Source organism: Hylobates moloch, unplaced genomic scaffold (assembly GCF_009828535.3).
Source record: "Hylobates moloch isolate HMO894 unplaced genomic scaffold, HMol_V3 SCAFFOLD_23, whole genome shotgun sequence".
Lineage (NCBI taxonomy): Eukaryota > Metazoa > Chordata > Mammalia > Primates > Hylobatidae > Hylobates > Hylobates moloch.
Window position 1 is genome coordinate 41530403 of NW_026652298.1, and position 15725 is coordinate 41546127.

The 15725-nt window shown below is 55.8% G+C and overlaps 1 protein-coding gene across 2 annotated transcripts in view; it reads right to left on the reverse strand.

Moving 5' to 3' along the window:
• Positions 1–6: 6 nt before the first annotated feature.
• The window catches only part of RAB11FIP3 (RAB11 family interacting protein 3), a 107926-nt gene continuing 92207 nt past the window's right edge, over positions 7–15725 (reverse strand). For both annotated transcript variants that reach the window (XM_032145415.2, XM_032145414.2), the window contains 7 exons: positions 15115–15218; positions 10308–10448; positions 3240–3321; positions 2373–2510; positions 1989–2144; positions 1666–1806; positions 7–1539 (listed from right to left, as the gene is read on the reverse strand). In XM_032145415.2, the coding sequence (XP_032001306.1) occupies positions 1426–1539; positions 1666–1806; positions 1989–2144; positions 2373–2510; positions 3240–3321; positions 10308–10448; positions 15115–15218 (876 nt within the window). In that variant the 3' untranslated portion in view covers positions 7–1425. The remainder of the gene's footprint in view (positions 1540–1665; positions 1807–1988; positions 2145–2372; positions 2511–3239; positions 3322–10307; positions 10449–15114; positions 15219–15725) is intronic.

A 15725-nucleotide genomic window follows, 5' to 3' on the forward strand; every position in this document is an offset into this window, starting at 1 on the left:
TTCATGTGTATACACAGATAGTTTTCTCTCTTGAAAGTATTAAAAAATTGATCAACCTTCAATCTATAAAAAATACCTACTCTACATGATAGAAAAATCTCTCCTCCAAGTTTACACTGATTTACACCCAAGGCTTTCCCCAAATGTACAATAGGAGGCGACCTCTTACATCCTGGTGTGGAAGGCGGCGGATGCGGGGCCACACACGTGCACGCACGCACACATGCGCACACTCACACACGCAGCGGGTGGCCAGTCTTGGTGACGGGGTCTCGGCCCACCCGGGAATGCTGGGGGTTGGGGGCAGGCCCGCAGTCCTGCAGGATGACACCACTGCGCCTGGGGTGCAGACCCCGAGAAGCGCAGGCCCCCTCCTGCTCTGCTGCGAGCCTTGCCTGCCCTCTCCCTCCTGCGACATGCACCCTCGGGGAAGAACCACGATTTCTAAGTGAGACACACCCAGAAGAAAACGGTTCCCGATGTTTGGACTCTGGCCTGGGAAGTGCGTGGGGAGGGTGTGGCCTTTAGGAGGCCAGGTCAGGCCGCACCTGTGGAGAAGCAGCACCTGGGAGCCAGAGGGGCTTGCAGCATCCACCCTGCCCAGGGAGAGCGCGTCACACAGCTGTAATCTCAGGTCCTGATGTCGGAGTGGAGGGCCCCAGTGGCTCCTGCCCGGCCCCCATAGGCGGTCAGAGCCCCCAAGGATTACTGCAGCGAGGATTGGGCCATGGGAACAGCCACGTGGCCTGGAGGCCCCAGAGCTGGACTGAGGTGACCACATCTGGCTGGGCAATGGCCCGAGCAGCGTAGGGAGAGCTGGGAACGCACCAGCCTTGCCCACCCGTCCTTCCCCCACCACCATGTCCGAGGTGAGAGTCCGGGAGCCCGTCAGCCATCAGGAGCGGCTCAGCATGGGTGACACGGTACCAGGGTACTTATGCGGGTGGCTTAGGCAGCAGCACCCCTGGAGGGACCTGTTTTCTTCCTTTCTTCCCAATAGGACTGCACGTGGGAAGAGGGACCACCACAAGGAGGCCACAGCAGGGCTCACGCCATACCTCTGCACAGAGAGGCTCTCCAGCCCATCCTGCTGAACTGAAGTGTAGGCGTTCACGGCCAGGTTGACTCAGGGCTGGGAAGCTCTGGGCCCCTGGAAGGTCAGCGCTGATGGACGGCCCTGCCACAACCCTCACCCTCTGTGGACCCCGGGCCCTGGGACTTCCTTTTCTCCCTCTCCTCTTCACCACCCTCTGCCCCTTTGGCAGCCCCGGTCTTTGGTGGCCCCAGCTCAGCTGCACGAGGGCTCCCTGCATGCTCTGGGCACTGTCGGCTGTGGGACCTGCTGGTCTTGGCTCCTCATGGTCTGACGGGACCACTCCAGGGTGTTGGAGTCCCGAATCCAGCTCAGGCTGGACCTTCCTGCCTCTACTTGACCTCCAGGATGGACGGGTTGGTCTCCATGATGGCCACGATGATCCTGTCGATGTAGTCCTGCAGGCGGAAGTTGATCTCCTCCTGCTTCTGAATCGCCTCCATGAGCTGTAGGGCAAGCAGGCGGTCAGAGCTGAGGTGCGTGGGCCACAGGCCACAGTGCATAAACCACAGCACACGGACAGTGCAGACTGTAGACCCCAGGCCACACTGTGCAGGCATGGGATGTGTTACCTCATCTCGGGAGACAGAGCTGATCTCTGCAGCCAGGGACTCGGAGAAGGCTGTGGAGAAGAGGCTCTTGGCACCCTGGATGCTGAGGGTAATGATCTGCCCGTTGAGCTCCTCGTTCTGCTCCTTCAGGTTGCGGTTGTCCTGAGAGGGCACAGCAGCATCACTACTGGGCTGTGGCCCCTGCTGGTGGCTGAGCAGGGACAAGGACTGCCCAGGGAAAAAGTCCTCCAGCTCAGATGCTGACCCTCCACGGCCCCCCCTTCCAACCAGCCTCGTGGAAGCTTCTGCAGGAGTGTGAGGGAGGGAGGCCCAGGCCTGCCCACCTGCTTCAGCCTGCGGACCTCCTGCTCCAGCTCGCTCTCCCGGGCACGGCTGTGGTACTCCTGCAGGCCCATGCTGCTGCTGCGGCCCCGCCGCTGCTCGGCCTCCAGCTTGAGGAGCTGCAGGTGCTCCAGCTGCTTTCGGAGGTCCTCAATCAGCTGCAGGGCAATCATGCAGTGAGCTGGGGGGCCTGGGCTCCCACGGCCACCGTCAGCCATCACTTGGCTGTAGAACCTCAGGGTTATCTGGCCGTCTCTTGGGAGGACGACACACACCAGCGGCTATGCCCAAAGCAGCACAGCCAAGAGCCAGCATCTTAGGAAACAAAGGCTCCCTGTGGGGCAGGCTGGGCGCAGGACTGGGCGTGGGGCAGGGTGGGTGCTCACCTCCTGGGTGGCCTCCTTGTCCCTCTGGAACTGGTGCCTCTCGTGACTCAGCCTGTCCCCCATCCTCCTCTTGTTCTCCTGCTCTTCGCTGAGCCGCAGAGTCAGCGACTCTATCTCATCCAACAGCTTCTGCTTCTCCTGCAGGGGTGGACACCTGCCCTGGATGCGGGTCATGCACCTACCTGCACATGCAGCTTGCCCCGGCCATCTGTCCCTCCAATCTCTGAGTCTCCCAGCAGCAACACGGTGGCCCCCATGCTTGGAGCGCGACAGGGCTGGGTCTGAGCCTTCCTGCCTCTCAGTGGAGGTCAAGGCCACCTGCTTCTGGGCAGAGGCGCACACGCAGGCCACGAGGGCCGTTTCTCATGAGGGGCAGAAAGGACCTTTGTGTGGACAGGACCTGACTCAGCGGCTATGGGCAGCTCCAGCCAGGCTCCTCTGGTTCACGGGAGCCAGGGCCCAAGTGCTCTGAGAATATCCTTTCTGGGAGCTTCCCAGAGCACACCTGGTGAGGTGGGGGCAGGGAGGTCTCGCAGTGACGAGCTGGGGTGTGGAAGCCCCACGTGTAGCCTCTGCCTTGATGTCTCCAGTGGTTGGGGCATAAGTGGCTGGCTGATGCCTTCCCCTTGGAGGAGAATTCCCAGATTCAGAGCCCTGGGTCCATCTAGGAGTGAGCCTCTGGGCCCCGCTCCTGTGGGTGGGGCACGGTCCAGTGTCTTCCAGCGGCCTGGGCCCTGAGCTGGCCCCATTCCCTCACACACAGCACAGCATCCTGCTCAGCACAGAGCTCAGGGCTACCTCGGCTGCCCCACAGGCAGGGCACAGGCTGACCCCACAGGCCACAGCTCCAGGCTGTTGGCAGCTCACCTCCTCCAGGCGCTCAATGTTGGCCTTCAGACAGGGCGTGCAGGACCGGAGTTCACTGTTCTCCTCGTCCAGTTGCTGTAGCCTGGGACACAAGAACAAAACCGCAACTCACTCTAGGAAGCATGCCTCTACAGGGCCAGTGTGCCCTGTGTCTCAGGGAAGCCCTGCTGGGGCCACTCTGTGACCAGCAGACGCCCCCAAACGACCAGGGCCAACCCTTAGGTGCCCACCCAGTGCTCCAGGGCAGAGCTGCTCCATAATCCTTGAAGGTTTTATTCTTATTTTATTTTTATTTTTCTTGAGGCAGTCTCACTCTGTCACCAGGCTGGAGTGCAGTGGTGCGATCTCAGCTCACTGCAAGCTCCATCTCCCGGGGTTCAAGCGATTCTCCTGCCTCAGCCTCCTGAGTAGCTGGGATTACAGGCGCCTGCCACCACGCCCGGCTAATTTTTGTATTTTCAGTAGAGACGGGGGTTTCGCCATGTTGGCCAGGCTGGTCTTGAACTCCTGACCTCGTGATCCGTTTGCCTTGGCCTCCCAAAGTGCTGTGATTACAGGCGTGAGCCACCCCGCCGGCCATCCATGATGGTTTTTTTTTAATATACTTTGAGTTTTGGAATAATTTTAGGTTTACAGAAAAGTTGAAGCCGAGTATGGTGGCTCACGTCTGTAATCCCAACGCTTTGGGAGGCCAACGGGGGAGGATTGCTTGGGCCCAGGAGTTTGAGACCAGCCTGGGCAATATAGTGAGACCCCCATCTCTACAAAAAAATATAAAAATTAGCCGAGCATCGTGGCAGACGCCTGTAGCCCCGGCTACTTGAGGGGCTGAGGTGGGAGGATCGCTTGAGCCTGGAAGTACAAGGCTGCAGTGAGCTGTGATCCCGCCACAGCACTCCAGCCTAGTGACAAAGCAAGATCCTGTATCTATTTATTTACTTATTTTGAGACGGAGTCTCGCTCTGTTGCCCAGGCTGGAGTGCAGTGGCGCGATCTCGGCTCACTGCAAGCTTCGCCTCCCGGGTTCACGCCATTCTCCTGCCTCAGCCTCCTGAGTAGCTGGAATTACAGGCGCCCGCCACCACGCCCGGCTAATTTTTTCTATTGTTAGTAGAGACGGGGTTTCACCATGTTAGCCAGGATGGTCTCAATTTCCTGACCTTGTGATCCGCCCGCCTCGGCCTCCCAAAGTGCTGGGATTACAGGCGTGAGCCACTGCGCCTGACCAAGAAAAAAAAGAAGTAGCAGACACAGTGTAGTCCCCGTGGGCCCTGCACTGGCTTCCCCGGTGTGGTCACTGTTCTTCACTGTGGCGTTATGTGTCACAGCCACAGAGCCATATTGGGACACTCTGTGGACCACACTAACTGAAGACTGTGGCTTTCCCACGCGTGCCCTTTCTGTTCTGGCACCCCATCCGGCAACCACACTGCATTTGTTTGGTTTTTTGAGAGAGGGTCTCGCTCTGTTACCCAGAGTGCACTGCAGTGGTGGAATCTCAGCTCACTGCAGCCTCGACCTCCTGGGCTCAAGAGAGCCTCCTGCCTCAGCCTCCCAAGTAGCTGGGAGTACAGGCGTGCCCCACCACACGTGGCTAATTTTTAAATGGTTTGCAGAGACAGGGTCTTGCTATTTGCCTGAGCTGGTCTCCAACTCTGGGCTTAAAGGCTCCACCCGCCTCGGCCTCCCAAAGTGCTGGGGTTACAGGCGTGAGCCACCGTGCCCGGCCCTCTTTTCTGTTTATTAATCATCATTTATTTGTGTCACTATCAACTCATGCACTTTATGTTTTGGATTGTAATCCAGTGCTATCACTATGAGTTTCTTACTTAAACTGTTCCAGCTTTGGCGTCTGGCAACTCCTTCAGCTGGCCTGTGTCCCTCTCAGTTACCCTCCGTGTCTGTGCTCATGGGGGGTTTGTAGTGTAAGCACCTCCTCATTTTCAGATTCTACACATTGCTGCAGGCTTAGACTGCGTTTTCCCTGTCCCAGCCTCAGAACTGGCCATGTCTCCGAGGAACCCTGGATCTTCTCCATAATCCAGTTGTCCTCACCATCCCGTTACCCTGCCGCCATTCTAATTCAATCCAACCTGCACCCACACCCAGAATTTGGTGTAAGTGGAAACCCAGGGGCAGCACAGGGCTGGGCAGGAAGGGCTTCAGGTGTCCTCTACCCAGCCGGGGACTTGCTCTTGCTTTGCAAACTGATGACTGAAACCAGGGGCAAAGCAGATGCAACCCCTTCCAAAGAGCACCAGCCGGCCTCCGCACTGCTGTGGAGGCCATGGGGTGCCCGGGACAGGCGCGCTCCAGGACTTGTCTGGGGCTGGTCAGACCCCTGGCCACAGGTGTTTGTCAGGAGGACACGGGTGCTTGGTGGTGCCACTCTGGTGTGTGCTGGCGCCCTGCAGTCCAGATGCCTCCTCTAGCGTGGGGATGGGTGTGACCCAGCTGTATGTGGGTGGGGACCCTCCTGTGTGCTCGAGCCTCGCCTTTATCCAACTTCCACGGTTCCTGGTGCTACCCGCTTCTGAGCCTTCATGTACCAAGATGCAAACGCCGGTACGTGTTGCCTGTGTGGCTGCTCCGAGATGCGAACCCCGGTACATGTCGCCCATGTGGCTGCTCCGAGATGCAAACCCCGGTGCGTGTCGCCCGTGTGGCTGCTCCGAGATGTGAACCCCGGTGCGTGTCGCCCGTGTGGCTGCTCCGAGATGCGAACCCCGGTACGTGTCGCCCGTGTGGCTGCTCCGAGATGCGAACCCCGGTGCGTGTCGCCCGTGTGGCTGCTCCGAGATGCGAACCCCGGTACGTGTCGCCCGTGTGGCTGCTCCGAGATGCGAACCCCGGTGCGTGTCGCCCGTGTGGCTGCTCCGAGATACGAACCCCGGTGCGTGTCGCCTGTGTGGCTGCTCCGAGATGTGGCACAGGGTGTTGTTTGCGTTAGGAGTGTGTGCAGCTGTGCTTTCTGGGCTACACCTTTGCCATCTGCCTTTCCTGTTGTTTTGCTGAGTGGAGCATACTAAGTTCCATTCTCCGCCTCTAACCCTGGAGTCCAGATGGCTCTACGTACAGCTATTTTCTCCTTTCAAAGTAACACTTGAATGTTTTGTTCATAATTATGAAAACAAATTATGTTTTAATTCTATTGAATTTCAAAACTACAGATAAGCAAAGAGAAGAAAATAAAGAGCCACACAGCCTCACACACAGCAGCACTGCCCTCCCGAGGCCTGACCCCTCTTTCTTGCCTCCTTGCCCCAGTCTCTCGCTGTCCATCAGACACCCTCAGCTCTGCCCAGCACTGGGGTCAGTCTTTCTGCCTTCTCTCCTTTCATTATCAGGCTCAGGGGAGTCTACTCACATTTTCTGGAAGGACGAGCTATGCTACGTGGCACAAGCGAAGGCTTCTCTGGGCTTCCTTGGCTCACATGCTGCTAGAAAGCACCACACACCAGGGCCACGTTCACCCAGTTCACTCTGTGCCTGACGATGGGCCATGTACCCAAACGCCAGGGGTTCAGCAGGTGCCATAAGCTGCAAATCAGGCCCCGGTCTCTGTGGACATGCCACTGTGGCCCCATCAGCCTTCACTCCAGCTCTCTGCAGCCTGCCAGGGGCTCCCATACTTTCTGGAAGCCCCTGGGGGCCCCACTCCCAGAGGTACCTGGCCTTTCCTAGAACCTCTCCCGGGCCCTGCGTCCTGAGATTCAGATCTCTGCCTGTGACCTTCGTACAGCCCCATTCTGCTGATGACACATATTCTCCTTTCCCGGTCCCTAAACAAGGATGTCCAAAGTTCCGGCCTCTCTACTCCTCCATCTTCTCTATGCCCTTTCAGCTTTAACTCTCATCTCTAGTGAGGCCCCACTCCTGAAATCCAGCTGTTTTCTGGGCACTGCAACTGCACAGCCACCCACCCCTGCTGTTCCCAGGAGGTTCTGACGCAGGTGCTGGGGTCCTGCCTCCAGATCCTCTGCTCCTGAGGACCCCGGACTGAGACAGTGTCATTGCACTGACCAGGGTCTTCCTGTACACCAGATGGGCAGAGGCCAAGCTGGGGAAGTCCCCAAGATGCCAGAGGCCTCATGCTGGGCTGACCGCAGGTTGCTGACCAGAGGCCTCGTGCTGGGCTGACCTCAGGTTGTGGACCTGGGGCTGTAGGGGCCTCTGAGCGCCTGAGCAGCCCTGAGAACCGCAAGATTCCTGGTGGCCACTCCAGGAAGCTGCAGGAGGCTGACAAGGACCAGAACACAGTGGCACTGACCCCAAGGGCTAGGGCGGGCAGGCAGCTTGCTCACAGGAGGCAGTGACACTGGGCCCTGCTTGCTTCCTGAGGGCCTCGTGAGACCCCTATCTTGTGCCCCTCCACACCAGAGCACACAGAGGAGGCAGGATGTCCACACGGCTGTGCCCCAACCTCAGCCCCCCCGGAAAGGTCCCATGGGAGGTGCTCCCTGGCGCTCACAGACGAGAAACGTACTTTAATTTTGAGCCCACTCAACTGCACTGTGCCAAGGCCAGGGGAGAACACCGTCCTGGCTGCCCTGACCTTGCTCCCCAGAAGACGGTGCCCCACTGCAATGGCAGGCACAGAGCCTCCCTGTGTGGGGCGTCCCACACAGCTCTCTCAGTGCAGGCCCCTTCCTGCCACCCACTTTTGAAAATGCCTAGGAGCTCTTCTTAGATAAGGCAAGTATCTTAGCTTTAAGAGCTGGAAGGAACACAAGCAAAAGAACCTGAAATCCTCTTATGAATATTTAAAACAACTGTATTTCAAAATCTAAAAGTAGTACATGCTCAGTTTAAAAAAGCCACATGAGGTGGCTCATGCCCATAATCCCAGCACTTTAAGAGGCTGAGGTGCTTCTGCTGAGAGTATGGAGAGGAAAAACAACAACAACAAAAAATCCCAACAACAACAACAATAACAACAACAAAAAGAGGCCAAGGTGGGAGAATCGCTTAAAGCTAAGAGCTCAAGACCAGCCTGGGCAACACAGCAAGACTTTGTCTCTACCAAAAATGAAAAGTTAGCCGGGTATGATAGAGCACACTTGGAGCCCCAGCGACTCGGGGGCTGAGGCAGGAGGATTGCTTGAGCCCAGGAGTTCAAGGCTGCAGTGAGCCACGACAGGGCCACTGCACTCCAGCCAGGGGCACAGAGCAAGACCCCATCTCAAAACAGACAAACAAACAACTGTATAAAACAACTTCCTCCACCCTCACTACCCAGACACACAAGAAGGATAGAGAACTCGAGTCCTCTGACTATAGATATTTTAAGTTACCTGATGCTTTTTACTTTTACAGAAAATCAAGAACCGTCCCTTGCAAATGTATTTGTAAACACACACCAGGAATCCACAGCATGAGCTCCCAGATGGAGAACCACGGAGGCACCGTACTGCTTTAATGCTTGTGCCTCGGCGGGTACGGTGGCTCACGCCGGTAATCCCAGCACTTTGGGAGGCCGAAGTGGGAGGATTGCTTGAGCCCAGGAGTTCAAGACCAGCCTGGGCCACACAGCAAGAACCCCTGTCTCTATTTAAAATAATGATTTTTTGGCTGGGTGCAGTGGCTCACACCTGTAATCCCAGCACTTTGGGAGGCTGAGGCGTGTGGATTACCTGAGGTCAGGAGTTCAAGACTATCCTGGCCAACATGGTGAAACCCCGTCTCTGCTAAAAACACAAAAAATAGCTGCATGCAGTGGTGCGAGCCTCTAGTCCCAGCTACTAGGGAGGCTGAGGCAAGAGAATTGCTTGAACCCAGGAGACAGAGGTTGTGGTGAGCCGAGCCGAGATCGCCCCACTGCACTCTAGCCTGGGTGACAGGGTGACACTTGGTCTCAAAAAAAAAAAAAAAAAAAAAAAAAAAGGCCGGGTGTGGTGGCTCACGCCTGTAACCCCAGAACTTTGGGAGGCCAAGGCAGGTGGATCATGAGGTCAGGAGATCGAGACCATCCTGGCTAACACTGTGAAACCCTGTCTCTACTAAAAATACAAAAAATTAGCCAGGTGTGGTGGCGGGCCCTGAAGTCCCAGCTACTTGGGAGGCTGTGGCAGAAGAATGGTGTGAACCTGGCAGGTGGAGCCTGCAGTGAGACAAGATCGCGCCACTGCACTCCAGCCTGGGCGACAGAGCGAGACTCTGTCTCAAAAATAAATAAATAAATAAAAATAATATTTTCCCCTGTATTTTATATATATATATTTAAATTAATTAAATTTTTTTTGGAGATGGAGTCTCACTCTGTCATCCAGGTTAGAGGGCAGTGGCACGATCTCAGCTCACTGCAACCTCCGCCTCCAGGTTTAAGTGATTCTTGTGCCTCAGCCTCCCAAATAGCTGATTACAGGTGCACACCACCATGCCCCGCTAATTTTTTTTTTTTTTTTTCTTTTTTTAGTAGAGACAGGGTCTCACCTTGTTGGCCAGGTTGGTCTTGAACGCCTGACCTCAGGTGATCCGCCCACCTCGGCCTCCCAAATTGCTGGGATCACAGGCATGAGCCACTGTGCCCTACCTCCTTTATGATATATTTTAATATAGTATCGTTAATCTCCCTTTTTGTTTTCCCACTTTTTCTGACTCATCCAAGGCTATGTCTCCAGATGAATGTAAAAGTAATTTTGTCAAGTTCCCTTAAAAAAAGATTCGTATTTTATGCAAAAAATTAGCCGGGCGTGGTAGTTGGCACCTGTATTCCCAGCTACTTGGGAGGCTGAGGCAGGAGAATGGTGTGAACCCGGGAGGCAGAGCTTCCAGTGAGCCAAGATTGCGCCACTGCACTCCAGCCTGGGGGACAGAGTGAGACTCCATCTCAAAACCCCACCCCCCCCCAAAAAAAAAGATTGGTATTTTAAAAAGACTGGATACATTAGTTAGACATACATTTACAGAAACCAACACCCACACAGGGTCAGTCTTTGAACTGATCCCTTGTGGCCTTTGGGAGAGTTTTAAAGTCTTCTCCACATAGCTTTTCCCCTTTTTCTAAAATTCAGGTTATTCCTAGCCACTGCAGGTTCTGGGGTGGGCGGGCTGTTGGGAACCGCCTACCTGGCCTGCAGGTTCTCGATCTCAATGCTCTTCTCCCTCTCCATCTTGCACAGGAGCTCCTTCTGCCGCCGGGTCTCTTCCAGGACCATCTCGCAGGCTCTCAGCTCCTGCTCCTTCAGCTGCTCCTCCAGTGCGTTTGCTCTTGAAAGGCAAAGGGAGGAGCTGAGCTGTCTCCAGGCAGGGTGTGCAGTGGCTCCACCCATGCCCAGAAGCTGCCTCAGGACCTCCAGAGAACCTGCCTCCACCCCGGAGGAGGGCGCCGAGAAGGGCATCCCCGAGCTCTGGTCAAGGCAGTTCTGAAGCAGCGAATACACCCCCAGATGGCCTCGCCTCCCACACTAAAGGCACCTGGGGTGGCCGGAGCAGTGTCCATTGCACCTAGGCCCAGCTGATACCCACAGGCATTGCCCGCTTGTGGCCTGTGGACCACAGCACTCAGAGGGCCTCAGCCCGCCAGGTAACTGCTCCTGGTGCACTCTGTGTTCATGCAGCTGCTCCACCTGCAGCCACTACACACAATGAGTGCGGTCACAGCCCAGAGGCACGGGGCCTCGGGAAGGAGCGTGAAGGTGCCAGGGCCCAAGGGCCACAGCATTTCCAGGAAGTGAGTGTCTGATGAAACACGTGGTCCGCGGCAGCTGAACACAGGAGAACTGAGTGTGCTGGCAGTGTCTGCCTTCAGCTGCGGTATACTCAGTTCATGGCACATCTCCCAAAGGTGCTCACAAGGCTTCCTGAGTTGCCGGGTCCACATGGGAGCCAGGACGAGTCTGGCTCTGGCTGCTGGGCACATCTGGGCCCCAGAGGCTGTGAGGGGCCACAAGTGGAGGGGGGCCCACTCTGCTCCCAGTCCCCTCCAGGCTCGGGAAGTGGGTATAGAAACCAGTCCCATCCAGGTCACCTCAGAGCAGAGGCAGGGCAGGTGTCGGCTAGACCACAGGGGAAAGGGAACATTCCCACAGGACGGGGCAACCCTGGCCTTCCCGAGGTCTTCACAACCACCTGCAGGAGACAGGACTGAACTGTCCCAAAGAGAAGGGCACAGGCCCTGCCCACTGACACAGCACAGCCCATGCCCTCAGGCCCTGCCTCACACAGAGCCTCTTATCGTTGTGGGGCCTCACACGCAGGAGTGAACAGATGGCCAAAGATCACCAGCCACAACAGGAAAGCTTTCAACAGGAAGTGGCCAAAGCAAACACCAAGTGAGGACCCCAGGGAGACACAGGATGCAGGAGACAGCAGGGAAAGGCCCCTGAGCCAGCGGTCTCCGCGAGCCAAGAGCCACAGCTGCAGCGTCAGGGCAGCCTGCTGCAGAAGAGACAAACAACAAGGAACAGCTCCCAGGAACTGAAAGCGTGGGAAGGACAATCTAAAAGTCCGATTGAGATGCCGGGCTCATGCCTGTAATCCCAGCACTCTGGGAGGCAGAGGCAGGCAGATCACCTGAGATCAGGAGTTCGAGACCAGCCTGACCAATACGGTGGAACCCCGAATCTACTAAAAATACAAAAATTAGCCGGATGTGGTGGCGGGCGTCTGTAGTCCCAGCTACTCAGGAGGCTGACGCATGAGAATCATTTGAACCCGGGAGGCAGAGGTTGCACTGAGCAGAGATCACACCACTGTACTCCAGCCTGGGCAACAGAGTGAGACTATGTCTCAAAAAAAAAAAAAAAAAAAAAATCTGATCAAGAGTTGAAGGAGAAAACTGAGAATATTACATAGAAAAAAAGAACAGAAAGATAAAATTAGAGATGAGGAAAGTTTTAAAAAGGAGAGGAAACATCCAGAAGGCCCACTTTGTGACTAGCAGATGTTCACACAGATGAGAGGGAGAGACCACGTGGTGAAGTAACTTCAGAAGTCTTCCCAAAGCGGAAGGACACATTTTCCAGATTTAAAGGCTGAAAACCTAGGCCATGTGGCTCACGCCTGTAATCCCAGCACTTTGGGAGGCCGAGGCAGACGGATCACTTGAGGTCAGGAGTTCAAGACCAGTCTGGCCAACATGGTGAAACGCCGTCTCTACTAAAAATACAAAAATCAGCCGGGCGCAGTGGCACATGCCTGTATTCCCAGCTACTTGGGAGGGTGAGGCAGGAGAATCGCTTGAACCCGGGAGGCAGAGGTTGCAGTGAGCGGAGATTGTGCCACTGCACTCCAGCCTGGGTGACACAGCAAGGCTCTGTCTCAAAAAAACAAAACAAAATAAAAAAAAAAAACGAAATAAAGGCTGAAAACCAGGTGCACAGCACGGCAAATAATACAAGATCCTCATCCAAGTATGCAGGGTGGGAAGCAGAAGTTACGGAGAACAGCAAGGCCCTGCGGCACCAGAGGCTCCTCAGTCACAGCACGGGGTCAGAGGTCTTCAAATTCTCAGGGAATTATATTTCTGACCTAGAATTTTATGCCCAGCTACACTATGGACTGGAGCAGGGTGGGAGGAATAAGCACTTCCACACAAGCAGTTCTCAGAGCATCTGGCTCCTGTGCTCCCTTTTCCAGGCAACTATCAGTGACATGCTCAGAAAATGAGTTGGCAAAACGGAAGAAAACGTGGGACCCAGAAAATAAGGAATCAAACACTCGGAATTCCTAGGATGGCAGCTGTACGGCACAGCTAGAGAGCAAATGGCTCAGAACGGGTAGATGATACTGCAAACGGGAAACGTGTTGTTTAGGATGGTGGAGGTGAGCACCACAGGGAACAGCCACAGGAACTGAATGTGGCCGGGGCTGCGCTGCAGACCGTCAGTGGGCAGAGAAAGGCAACAGTGTGGACTTCACACCACACACACGAACTGATGAAAATACTCCAGACTCAAATGAAACCTCCACAGTCAACTCAACAAAGGCATCTAGGCTGGACACAGTGGCTCACGCCTCTGATTTCAGCACTTTGGGGGGCCAAGGTGAGAGGATCACTTGAGGCCAGGCATTTGAGACCAGCATGGGCAACATGGCAAGACCTCATGTCTATAAAAAATTTAAAAATTAGGCCGGGCACAGTGGCTCACGCCTGTAATCCCAGCACTTTGGGAGGCTGAGGCAGGCAGATCACAAGGTCCGGAGTTCAAGACCAGCCTGGTCAATATGGTGAAACCCTGTCTCTACTAAAAATATAAAAATTAGCCCAGCATGGTGGTGCATGCCTGTAGTCCCAGCTACTCAGGAGGCTGAGGCAGAAAAATCGCTTGAACCTGGGATGCAGAGATTGCGGTGAGCCAAGATTGTGCCACTGCACTCCAGCCTGAAGACAGAGAGAGACCCTGTCTCAAAAAAAAAAAAAAAAAAAAAAAAAAAAAAAAAAAAAAAAAAAAAAAAAAAAGCTGGGTGTGGTGGTGCACACCTGTAGTCCCAGCTACATTGAAGGCTGAGGTAGGCGGGTCGATTGAGCCTGGGAGGTGGAGGCTGTAGTCAGCACTCAGCCTGAGCAACAGAGCGAGGCCCTGTCTCTTAAACAAAACAAAACAAGCGCATCTGGCGGCACCCCCGGATTCTCCTTGACAAGGAGGAGACAGTGGTCTTTGGTGGCACGGCATATGTGTAGCGCACTACTGGAGTCCAGCCCCTTCACCAGCACGCCTGGCCCCTCTCCACTCTGCGGCAGGGGTTGGTGGTAGGCCCTCCTCGGCTGAGAATCCTGGAGAACGGGCAGCCGCCAAGCCCAGGGTCTTCACTCCACAAGAGAACATGCTTTGCTTTGTTAGAATTAAAATGATGTGCGGCATTCCAGTTCTCAGTGCTCGCAGGGCAGACGGATCTGAAGTTGAAGGGCAGGTCATGAATGTTACTACTGTGCAGGGTGAGGGCGGGGGCCTTGGGGGTGCTGACCGCAAATGCCCTGCTGCCAACACACATGTGTGCAGGCTGCTCAGAGCCCTGAATCTACCTGCTCAGTGGTGATGAAGACACTGAAGCTTCAAGGGACAGGGCCCTTGGCTGAGGTGAGAATATGTGGAGGAGCTGGGATGTGCCCAGGCAGCTGGACAGGGACAGAAGCTCACAGGAAGAACCTGTTCTGCAGATTCCACAGGTGCCTCCCAGGCCTCCTGGCTGCCTTCTCTGCCCACAAGAGCTGCTGGTACCCAGCTCCAGGTGGCATAGCCTGGGTAGCTGACTCCTGGGACAAGCTCATCTTACTTTGCACGAGGAACAGTACTGCAAATCAGCTATGAGACAACATGGTGTGCCTCGTTTGAAAAACACTGAGAATTACACGGTATTCTAAGAAAAGTCTGCAAACGAGAGTGGGGTAAGCAGCTCCCACTCTTTCTCCGCAAACACGGTGTCACACTTCGCTTCCTCCCTAGCACTCCTGCCCACAGTGATGAGACTGCGCATCCTGTCGCGTATTCAGCAGTCTCTGCTCATTTCGCTTTCTGCTGCTGAGCAACTTCTCTAACCTGCATTCTTCCAGGATGGGCAAACCCCATATGGACCAGAGTGGTGGGAGAGCTGCACCTCCAGGCCTGCTGATGAGGCTGAGCACTGTGTGGGTTTGCAGTCAGTTCCTCCTCTGTGTGGGTCAGGTCTCAGCACTCCCGAGAGGGAGGCAGTGCCCTCCTCTGGCCCTCTGTGTGTCTAGGGTTCCACGAGAGCACCAGTCAGAGCCTCGGGTCGCCTGCCTGCAGCCCACTGGGTAGGCTCAGATGACCACCTGGCACCACCCCCTCAGCCGGCTTCCAACGAGGATGGACGGGTGGCCAAGCCCCTGGTATGTGAGATAAAGTAAATGGGGGCCGACAGGCGGGCACAGGAGGCGCCACGCGGAGACCCAGGTCTCCTGGCCCAGGCTCACCTGTGCACCAGCTGCAGGTTCTCCTGCCTCAGGCGGCTGTGTTGCTCACCGGTGGCTGCCGTGTCCTTTTCCAGCTCCAGCACACGCCTTTCCAGGAAGACAACCTTGGCAATGAGACCAGGCTTCAGGGTCAGGCAGCCAGAAGCAGAAGGGCCTGCACCCCCAAGGGAACTACCCGGGAGGCCGCCTGGGGATTTTCTCAGCACAGAATCAGATCCACCTAGCTAGGCTGGTGTTGGATCCAACTTACCTCTGGAACTTGTCCCATAAACCCACAAAGGTACAGCTCCTAATGGGGCCGGGATCTTGGGGAGCACTGTCATCTCGACACCACAAATGCACACAGTGCCGCAGCTCTGAGGGCTAGGGGCCCAGGGGTGCCTTTGGACGGGCTGGCTGGTGGGCAGCAAGACTCAGCCCCCAACACACAGTTGGGTCTCTGCTCAGCCAGATGCAGCTCACAGAGGCAGCCCAGGTGCCCATGGATGCAAGGGATGGACAGACCCGGATCTCAGTCCCTCCCTCCCTCCGAGAGTTCACACCAAGATGAGAGTCAGACACCTGCAGAGGTAGGAGAAGGAGTGAAGGGAGCAGAGGAGGACTTAGCCTGG